The 11,318-nt window shown below is 38.7% G+C and overlaps 1 protein-coding gene across 1 annotated transcript in view; it reads right to left on the bottom strand.

The window, feature by feature from the left end:
- Positions 1-4,008: 4,008 nt before the first annotated feature.
- LOC138304580 (solute carrier family 22 member 4-like) overlaps positions 4,009-11,318 on the bottom strand; it is a 256,341-nt gene continuing 249,031 nt past the window's right edge. The window contains exon 10 of the mRNA XM_069244752.1: positions 4,009-11,277. Within this exon, the coding sequence (XP_069100853.1) occupies positions 11,202-11,277 (76 nt within the window). The 3' untranslated portion in view covers positions 4,009-11,201. The remainder of the gene's footprint in view (positions 11,278-11,318) is intronic.

The raw sequence follows: 11,318 nt of genomic DNA, 5'->3' as shown, positions 1-11,318 counted from the left end.
TCTGCCCCCTACACATGATCGGAGGAGAAATGCTCTTGCATTTCTCCCCCAATCGGCGCTGGAAGCTGAGCTTCCAGCGCGGAGGGGAAGGCTTCTGATGAGGTCAGCGCGCATTAGCGCGCTGACGTCATTAGACGCCATGGGGGGTCAGGGGTGGAAGGGGAAGCGATTCCCCTTCCATCCCTACCCAGGGGAGGGGGTGCTTGGCCATCGGAGGAGCGCTAGCGCTCCCCCTGGGGGCCCATAGCAGGACGAGTTGGTCCGAGTGTGAGGCCAGCTCGCCAGGGCACCCACAGGGTTAAAAACCAAATATGTGTTACTTAGCTGATGTGTAAAAACAACTCCTTACAGTGTTTGAGTGTGCAGTCACTCATTTTGTGTGGACAAAGCACCTTTGTGTTGATTCATTATTGATTTTGCCCATTATTTCCCTTCACATGGCATGTTTTTGTTTGTTTTTGGTGGCATCTTCAGCATGAGATGGCACATTAGATAGTCGTGGCATCTTACTACCTCCTTGGCCAGGGCCTCCATCTCAGAATCTTCAAACTTGTACTTACTTTACCTGATGGGGTCGATGATAGAAGCGTCTGGCAAATTTCTGCTTGTGATGACTTAGCAGTATCAAAGGATGGAAATGGATTCTTTTTTACTTGTTTCAGGGTACTTTGCCGGTCACCCTTCACCATAATGTTGGTTCCCAGCAAGTCAACTTTTTAAAAACTATATGTACTTCCGTTACAGCTCTCATGTCTCTTACCTTGGATTCCTCGGACCTCAAAACCTTTGTAAATGTCTTCCCCTCCAGTCATGTTGAAGGTGGTCATGTTTTCTTCTCACAGCTTGAGATACAGCTGAAGTAGAGAACTACCTCCAGCTGCCATGCTTTGCAACCCACTTAAGAAACTAAAATTTCAAGGTTTAAAAGCGTTCTTAATGTACTCAATATCATGTGGATTTGTTGATTCATTATTGATTTTCTCCTTCCACAGGTATGTTTGTTTGAGTCTTTGGTAACAACTTCAGCATTAGATGGCACATTAGAAGTTCATGGTGTCTTATCACTTCATTGGCCAGAACCTGCAGCTCAGGATCCCTAAAATTGTGCTTCCTTTCCCTGCCCAGGTGTACGATGGAGGAGTCAGCAGGTTTCTGATACCGATCACTGAATGATATCAGAGGATGGCAGTAGATTCTGTTTGCTGAGTTTCAAGTTGCGTTGGCCACACAAGATAAATCACTGCAGAATCTCCTACACAGGAAGAAGTTGTTTGTGTATGTTTGTGGTGTCCTAAAGGTCTTCTGTCAGTTTCTGTTATCTAGGGATTAATTACCTAACTCCAGGAACTTCTAATGCCTGAACATGGACACTTTGTGATGTTCTATGCATGTACTATTTATTGTGTGTGTTATTTATCACACGTGCTAAACAAAAGACTTTTGGTATTTGACATACACTAAATAATGATTCCGCAGTACACAGTAAAAACTCATAATCAGTGTTAATTCACTTGTCATCTACCAAACCCCATGGAATTACTATTTACTCTATTCTCACGTTTGGTGTTTTGTACCACCAAACTTGTAATCGAGGCCTAGTAGTTGATATTTTTCCCAGGCTGTAAATAGCAAATGCTTTAAATAGCATATGTGGATTACAGTCATGTGGTATTTAGCATGTGTGCTAAATATCATATGCAGCTTTAAATTTGTGATCAGACAATTAAAGTGATGCACAATTTAAGCTAGCATGCTCTAACTACCAGTGTGCTTAACTCATAATCAGGGCCTTACTGTACTATGAAACAATGAAAATTTAAACTGCATTACTGTAGGATATTTCCTGTTAACAAACTTTGCTATTAAAACCTTTTTCTTAAATAGTATTGCTTTGCAAGTTTCGAGCACATTATCCTATTTAGGCGTATGGTTCAATTTAAATGGTTCTTAGTCAGCACAGATTCTTAAATGCACCACACTGTTCTATCCACCCAAAGGACAAATGGGATATTGTCAAGGGCCCTGTTAACCTACTGGTCTAGTATCAATGGTGGGACTTTACACAGAATGGTTAGGGGATTTGTGGATTCAAATCATCTCCCAGAAGGCTCTAGAGGCCTCAATTGGCGAAGGGTTGTATTTTTCAAGTATTTGCTTTCCAGCTGGCTTTAATTTGGGCAGGGTTGTGCACCAATCCCTCAGCTTTATTGAATCAGGGGGCCTTTTTTGATTTATTTTCATTCAAAAATTATAAAACAGCTTCTAGGGACAGGATATATGTGAAAGATATTAACTGATATTAGGCTCAATATCATGTGGTCAGATCCAAATAGTATTCATAAGTCATCTTTTTCTATGGTTAAGTCAAAATTACAGGATACAGTTGGAAATAATTTTAATGAAATATTTAAAAGTTATTCAGCATGGCTGATATTTGGTATACATCCCTTTGGGTCATGAGTCATTTGCAGATGACATGGTCGCAGACCATATGCAACACCTGTACTTAAGCTTTTGCTTGAGCATTGTCCTTCCTTGATAAATGGAGCCCTGGGAATTCTATACTGTGCATATAATTGATAATGAGAACCACTTCAGATTTTTTTTGCCACATATGACGCCCTGAGGAAATGTTAGTTGAATCCAGTTCTGTTAAAAACTAAAATTACTAATGGGAAAATGAGCTTTGCCTCTATAAAAGTTCAGATGATGTGAAAGTTCAATTGTGCACTGTCTGCAGGTGGAAAATATGAAAAAAGTTATATATAAACATAATTCCTTTATGTGTACTGTGATGTTGCCAATATGTATTGTGTGCCATTTCTGATTTCCTATGAATTGTCTTCCTTGATATCTAACATTTTAAATGTGTTTGCCTGTGAGGGAAAGTGCAAGACAGGGTATTTGTGGAAAAAACAAGGTGCTAGGTACACTTAAAAATGTGCACACCACTTATGCTTGCATGCAGTTTCTTCACAATCTATTAAACTGCTATAAAGAAAGTTCCAGATGGTTGTAGTCACACTTTAAGTTTAGCAATTGATGCATGAAATAAACTTGCTTTCAGTAGGTATTTAAAAATTGAAGCAAATAGATCTATGGCCAAAAACTCTTGCACTACAACATGATCTATTAGAAACCACTTGTAACTTTTGTGAACTACAACTGTTCTCAACATGTGCCCATAGGTTACCCCTATTCTCGTCTTCTAAATATGAAAATCACTAAATGCTGTAATATTGAAAATACTGAAATAGATTTTTATGGTTCCCTGTATTGAACCCTGAATGCCTGTTACTATCCAACCTTTTAGTTTAATGATTAGGCAAACTAGTTCTTTAAAGTCATGAAAATATCTAAAATGTACCATAATGAGCAAACAAGCATGCGACCAACTAGGGAGTGGAAAATGTATTTCCTTTACACAGAAAGATAATGTTTTGCGTAAGATACACAATTTGCTTTTCCATGAGCATTTGATAAATCACACATAGCTTTAAAACATTTATTGCATTAGTGGGAAGCAAATAATTGTAAATGAGCCAAGATATCATTAGGATTTTTCAGAATTCATACATTCTAAAAATATCAAGATCCGAGAAAACCTTGTGAACAAATCATATATACAAAGTAAACCATTAAAAGAACAATGAATTACATATTCTATTTCAAAAATGACTACGCTCATAGGACCACCGTTCCCTTAATTGGCTGCATAGAAATTTACTTAATGATAATTACTGTTCATAAAAAAGAAGAGTGTGCCATAGCAAAGCCCTGAACAAGAATCATTCATCGTGGCCTACTGTTTACCATCTCTGATTAGAGTATTCTCTGTTGAATGATTAAATGTGATAATACAGCATTAATCAATGAATACTCAAATTCTTATTTGGCATACCATGTATAAAAGTCTTACCTATTGTTCTGGAGTTCAATACATATTAATACCTAAATATTATCTAAAAATGCATCAGCTGCAATTTAGGCAAATTTTCTACTCCGGGCATCCCTTAAGCCTTTAATTCCATGTATATATTTTAGAAATAATACATGTACAATAATGCAAACATTTAATTATTGTTATGCCAATTCAGTCTTTTTATGGTTATAAAGTAGAAAATACATCCGAGTATTTAAAAATATATACACATATATGTATAAATAGAATATTTATTTTAATAAAAGTTTTTTTAACTTCTATCATTTGCACATACTGAAGCTACAATCATTAAACATGTTGTTCTTTAAGTTGCATAGAAATTTACTTGATGATAATTACTGTTCATCAAAAAGGTGAGTGTACCATAGCAAAGCCCTGCACAAAAATCATTCATTGTGGCCTATTGCTTACCATCTCTCATTAGAGTATTCTCTGTTGACTGATTAAATGTGATAATGCAGCACTATTCAATGAATACGCAAATTCTTATTTTGCTTAGACCATGTATAAAAATCTTACCTATAGTTCTGGAGTTCAATACATATTAATAGCTGCAATTTCGGCAAATATCTATTCCGGACATCCCTTAAGCCTTTAATTCCATATGTATATTTTGGAAATAATACATATACAAAAATGCAAACATTTAATTCTTGTTATGCCAATTCAGTCTTTTTATAGTTATAAAATAGAAAATACATCCACTTATTGAAAATTATATACACATATATGTATAAATAGAATATTTCTTTTAATAAAAGATTTTTTGAACTTCTATCTTTTGCAAATACTGAAGCCTACAATCATTAAATATATTATTCTTTAAGTTGCATATCAAATAAAAAAGAATGCTCCAGAAAATGTAATACCCATTTTAAGGCTATTCATATGCAGTATGTTTCTTCAGATATAATCAAAATATACAATAGGATTTTATATCTACAACTATTTTTATATCTAGCTATCTATATATATATATGCAACTGCACATCAGAATTAACGATATTATGAGTTGTAAAGTTTTTATTGCTTCCTGTAATTACCTTGTGTGATAAAAGTTGCATCCCTGGGATACATTTCTTCAGGTCACACCTGCAGATATTTCAGGTGGGGGGGAATGCTGTTTAAATACTAGGACTGTTTGGTAAGGTAAGCACCAAAATTCACGTTATGACCTATTTTGAGGTCACAAAGAGAACAGGTAATAACTATATACATTTGGAACACAGTGATTTTGGATTTTATCAAGTGTGAAATGATTCCATTTTACATGGAGTTCTTGCCTTCGGGGTCTAAGTGTTGTCCAGCTATACTGTACTGTGTCTACTTTGTACTGTGTTTACACAACAACTTCACATATTACTGTCAGGAATCTTATAATGTGTTATGATAACAGATTCGTAAATCATAATAATTACTAATAGGGGTGTCCTGGCACTGAGAAGAAAAGGACAGCAAACCTTCAAGGCCAAAGAAGATTTTAGAAAGAAGTGAGTTCTGAGCTTTTTCCTGAACGTTAAAGAACAGAAGATAGATTTGAGGTCAGGTGATAGAATGCTAGAGACTTTGCATGCCAAGCAAGAGAATGAACAGACAACAGGATGAGATGTACTGATGTAAGGCATCAAAAAAAGTGTAGCAGAGAAAAAAAGAAAGAAACATGAGAGTAAATAAGTCTTAAACTTCCTCCTGAGGTAGTTGGGTTCAAGACTGAGGAAATCTGTATGCACAAGTCAGATATCCTTAAGTTTAGTTCTCTTTGTGAGAGGAAGCCAGTGCAGGTCGTTCAAATGAGAGGCATGTGGCAAAACACTGGGGGGTATATTTACTACGTTTTAGTGCTGTGCTTGCATCACAAACGTGATGCAAATCAATGCTAAATCTTTTTTTTACTAATTTACTTTCCAGTGGCACTGGAAAATCACTAAAAAGTAGCGCAAAGTAGCACATATTGCTGCTTTGCATTCCTTAGCACAAGTTCCAATGCGACCACCCAAGGTTTCTAATGCTAAATCCTATTTACTTAAAAAAGTAGACAAGGTTTAGCATAAGAAAATAACTTCCACTTCAGCCAGGAGAAAAAACAGAGAAATGCATTCATTTCTTCTTTCTTTTCCGATTTTGCATGTTTGCTGCACTATACAGCACACATGAGAGGTGGGAAAAGTTTCTAGATGACTCTAAGCTAGTGGTCTTCAAACTTTTTAATGTGCCATGCACCCCGCTCTGAAAACAAATATTGGGGACCCCCAATGAATTTTCACAATTATTATATTAATTTGGCAATATTTATAGAAGTCTAGACTTATTCAACCATTGCAGTTAAGTTCTGCTACTGTTGTAAAAATGCAATCAAATACATGATGCCAAACACTATTCTGGTTAGGCAGGCCTTACTAACGTGTAAAAGTATCCACAATGTGATTATTAGAAGTGGGAGGTGAGAGGAGGGGTGTGGGGGGATGGGAAGAGTTTTTGGAGTCCTTTCCCTTTTGACACATACTTCCAGCTTGGATATAAATGACAAAATATGTTAGTGATTGGCCTTTATAGAGCGGTTTACTGCCGCTCATTTTTTCTGCTTAAACCAAAGCCCTGTTATTTGCATAATGCTTCTTTTGGCCTGAGCCTGGTGCCCCCCTGGGATCGCTTGAGGCCCCCATAGGGGGGCCTGCTCTCCAAAGTGAAGACCCCTGCTCTAAGCATAGTATTTTGTACTGTAAGGATATCCGTCAAGTACAAAACCTAAGCTTGTCTCACGTAGACACCCTTGCAATGTGGTGCAAGGGTGTATACATGGCACACAGCAGCACGTTTCTGTGCTGGCATAAGGGAGAGGGGAGTAGAGTGCCATATTTTTGTAAATATGACACTCTCCTACTCCCTCCTCATATTTTTTGGCTGCAGCACTCCTGGGGAATCTGATCAATCTGGGTCTTGGAGATTAAGGATGTTTCAGGCATATAAATTCTGAATAATCTGAAGACAATGGAGACGGTAGTCTGGGAGGCAAAGGTAGATTGCAATAATGTAATCAAGATGTTAAGCAATAAGAGTATGGGCAATAGTATGTGGGCAGACAAACCATTTCTGAGATTGAAGGAGACCATAGATGCTTAATTGATCTACTGAGTGAAAAAGACTTGGTTGTGAAAGGTAATGTCCAGTTTCTTTGCTGACGCATAAGGAACTTGCGGGGGACCCAGATCTGCTGGTCACCAAGCAGAAGACAGACCGGCAGTCGAGGACTGACGTGAAGAACCTCTGACTTGTCACAGTTCCATTTGGGACTATAGATTATACATCCAGCATGTGGCTTCACTCATGCAAATGTGAAAGCAGGATTGAGTGAGCTTAAAACTGATAGAAACAGAGATATTGATCTGATCGTTCAGCATAAAAGATAATCACGAATCCGAAGGAACATGTAAATAGGGTTAGTAGAGAAATATTGACACTAAACAAGGTGGGACTCAGAGAGAATTCATCAAAAGAAAGGAAGATGAATTAAAAGGAGGGGGAGAGTCATATTGTTTTTTTTCTGAAAGAGAGAAAAGATCCTAACTATTTCAGGGCCTGATTACAGATGCCCTTATTGAAAAGCCTGTTAATGAAAATTGTCCAGGCAACGATGGGAGTGGGTGCAATTCCAGGCTGTTGCATGAATCACAAATGTTGGGCATTTTTAGACACCAAAAGACCTGAAAATCATTTTCTTAACATTAGTGTATTGAGAAACACTTTCTCCCATAACGTTCTGATGTAGCAATGCAGGGAAAAAGAGCAATCATATGGTACATTTACAAAAAAAGCGTTAGTTGGAAATAAGACTTACAGCTACAAAAGTTGTCGTGCATGTTTGGTCACAGCATGCATGATTTACAAATCCAAGGCCTGGATTCACTTTTCTTTGATGCAAGGCAACTCTGCAACACCTGGTGCACTTTTAGCAACCATGCACCAACTCAAACATCCTGCGCCATACTGCAAGGATGAATGCCTTCTCTGAAGCACAGATGTTGTACTGGAAGAAATCCCTCCAGTACAAAAACTGTGTTAAGCCTTTTTCCACTGTGTATGTACGCAAACCAAGTAGAGGAGGCATAAGATTATAGTGCAAATCCCTGTCTACCTTTTCGATAGAGACCTGCATGAAAACACATGGATGTTTGCATGGGAACACCCATGCACCACTCATTAAACGCCTCCTTGTTGGAAAGTAATGCAAAGCAGTGCATTACAACTGTTTATGTTATTTTGGGATACTATCCAATACAAATCCTGATCTCTAAAACTTTGGGCCTGATTTACATGTTGGTGGTAACACTCCCACTGTCGCTTTTCAACAATTTTCCCATCCGCCGGCCTGGCAGTCTGCGAGCTCGATTTAGATGTTGGTGGCACCACAGACACCCCAGTACAACAGGAATATCTAAATCATGTTGGCAGTATACCACTAGGCCAACAACGCCAGAGTCCAATCGGCCAGCAATGGGAAACCGCCGCAGCCATAGTTTGTTTCCCAACCGCTGACATCTGAATACAGCGGTCGGCACTCTGTCAACTTGACTGAGTACATGGGGACACTTCTTCAGGGGGACGGTGGTAAGACCACCAAAATCTAAATTAGTCCCTAAACGCTGGGATTGTATCACAAAAATGATGCAAATCTGGAACAAAGTGTTAAGAAATCTGGGCCCATGTTTTGAGTGACATATTAGCTCCATTTAAGCAAAACAAGCATATATTTAGCTTATTAAGGTGTAATTTATATACAAGAGAAAACATCTGTGTGCCTCTTGAATGTTAGATTAAGGGCAAGCGATATTGGATGCAAATATGGAGCAATCCAACCAAGTAGTAGAATTTAGATATTTGCAAAAAGATGATGATGTAACACAAAATCATGTCCTCCCACCACAGAATGTTATAAGTTGCCCCTGGGTCCCAATACACTCTGATATTCATTGTCCTTAGGCTAAATGTGGACCTTGGGAAGGATTGTGCCCCTGAAAGTTTTGGGTCCCACTGCAGTGCAGAGGTTTGTGTTACACCCCTGGCCACAGACTGAAGTATTCATTTTCTTAACTTTTCTGAGCACCTTGCTTACACCTTAACAAACCACATGTAAAGAATTTGCAGAATGTTAACTTGAGAATTCAGCTGATGTGTGAGGAAATTGAAGCATATTTAGAATAAATGCCTATTTTGAAAAGAAGTAAAGTGAACTTTACAAAAATTTGTCAACATCTCTTTCCTCCAGACTCTACATTCTGCAAACCAGCAATTTGTATAATTGGTGTAAATAACCAACATACATGAAAAAATATGTAAACAAAAGCAGCAGGGGCTGGCTTGTAGGCAGCGTGGGGTGGGGGGAAATGTGGTGTTGGTACATGTGTGCAAGGTGAGTGGTGTGAAAAAATAAATAAAAAGAAAAAAACACTTACCATGCTTGCTGCACGATGACGTCCTCCTCGTTCCGGTCTCCTTGGGCTCCAGAAAATACCCTTAAGCAATCCTGGAGCTGCTTTCATGCTGGTAACCAGCATGAAAGAAGCATTAGGATTGGAGGGAGCGGCCTCTCTCAGCGCTCTAAAGAGCACTGGAGGCCGGTGCTTTCTCGAGAAGAAGTTTAAAGTGCGCATGTCTGGCTGGCCGTCGCAAGACAGCCAGCCAAAAAGACTTGCACACTTTAAACTGTGCACAGTTCACTGCTGCCAGTCAGCAGCACTGGCCCTGCCCCTTCCTGAAACTCGGTTCAGGACTGGAGGATGGAAAATAAAATGGTAATAAATTAACTTTATCCTTGGGGGGCATTTTAGGGAGAGGAGCAACGCTCCTCTGCCCTAGAGGAGGAACCGCAACTGTTTAAAAGCCCATTTTATAACATATATTTTACATGGTTTGAAGGATAATGTAAGGGAACACCCAATACGTATTAGACTATGGAGATGCATATGAAGGGCTCAGGGATTGTTTTCTTTACACGTCTGAATATACAACCTTCTCAAATGATCTGCAAGTGTTCTGAAAAGAAAGCTAAAAGTGGCAAAAGATCTAGTTCACGGACAAGAATTTGTGACGGGACAAAGTTCTAAACATCTGGCAGCTTTAAAGATGAATGTGTTGTTGAATGTACCGAACAATTGGTGGTTGGATTGAAAGGTATTCTTACAATTCCACCATTGTTATATACATTGATGTTAATTCATGGAATAGCCAGAGGTAGCAGAATCAGCAGCTATCACTCAGCCACTAAATGCCAATGACATTTTATGTTTGACCCAGTCCATTTTATCACCCTTTGTCCCTCAAAGGTTTCTCTGTTTTGCTGTTTTGCTAGACAAAGGGACGATAGTGGAAACTACGGAAAGCAAACAAAACTTATGGACAATATTTACTTCCTATTGCTCCCATTACTTTGAGGAGCCCGGAGTCGAGGGGTAGCATGTTAGTGTCCAGAGTAAATCAGAGGTCAATCCATGGTTTACAACTGCTACTCCGGGCTAGCTCTAAATGATGTTGGTGCTTACATACAGCTCTGAAGTGAAAGAAAAAGTCTTTAACAGCCTTTCTTCAGTTTTCGGCACAGGACGTCCCAGGAAGCAGATATCCTTGTGGACAGAGCAAAGAGACAAACATTTTTGCTCCTGGCATCTGATGGCAGGCGAGACTTTCATTTGTAGTGGTCTGGTTTAGTTGAAGAAAGGCTGCTAGAACTTAATTGTACTCCGCTGACGTTCTTGGAAGGTATGTCTCTTGCAAAAAATCCAAATATATTAGAATGCTTTTAAACCACTTTCAGTACATAATAGGAAGACAACAATTTGATTCATTGTGCTCAATTTCTGTAATCAAGCTTTTCTATAGTGAATTTGATTTGTGATCAAAACAGGGAGGAACCTCTAGCCCAGATGTTATTAGACTTGTTGGGCTGGTCTGACAAAACAACTCTACATATGGCCAATGTATTTTACAAGAAATGGAATGGATCCGCCAAAACCACTGCACACTTAAAGGAAGACTTTCGTTGTACGTGATACATTTAAGATGAAAATCAAATAAAAGTCCATATTTAGTCCACCAGAAAAAAATATGAAAAATCAGAGAATCGTCTTTTAAACAATGTGCTGTAAGTCATAGCAGTAGTAATTGGGAAAGGGGGGTGGCAGCTCTGTCACACATTGTGACCTAACCACCATTGAACAAAAAGTTAAGGCTACTGTAAGCGAGGGGCTGCACGGGGAAAACATCATCAAAGCGGAGTGGCTTTCAGGATGTTGCCTTTCTTCTGATTTTCGTCGCAGCAGGAATGTTGTATACATCTGAATCTGAAAAGAAATAAAAGCTTAATTGCGAAATCACATTAGAC

Source organism: Pleurodeles waltl, chromosome 7, assembly GCF_031143425.1.
Source record: "Pleurodeles waltl isolate 20211129_DDA chromosome 7, aPleWal1.hap1.20221129, whole genome shotgun sequence".
Classification (NCBI taxonomy): domain Eukaryota; kingdom Metazoa; phylum Chordata; class Amphibia; order Caudata; family Salamandridae; genus Pleurodeles; species Pleurodeles waltl.
The sequence above is the reverse complement of the archived record's forward strand: the minus strand, read 5'-3'. Positions and strand labels throughout refer to the sequence as shown.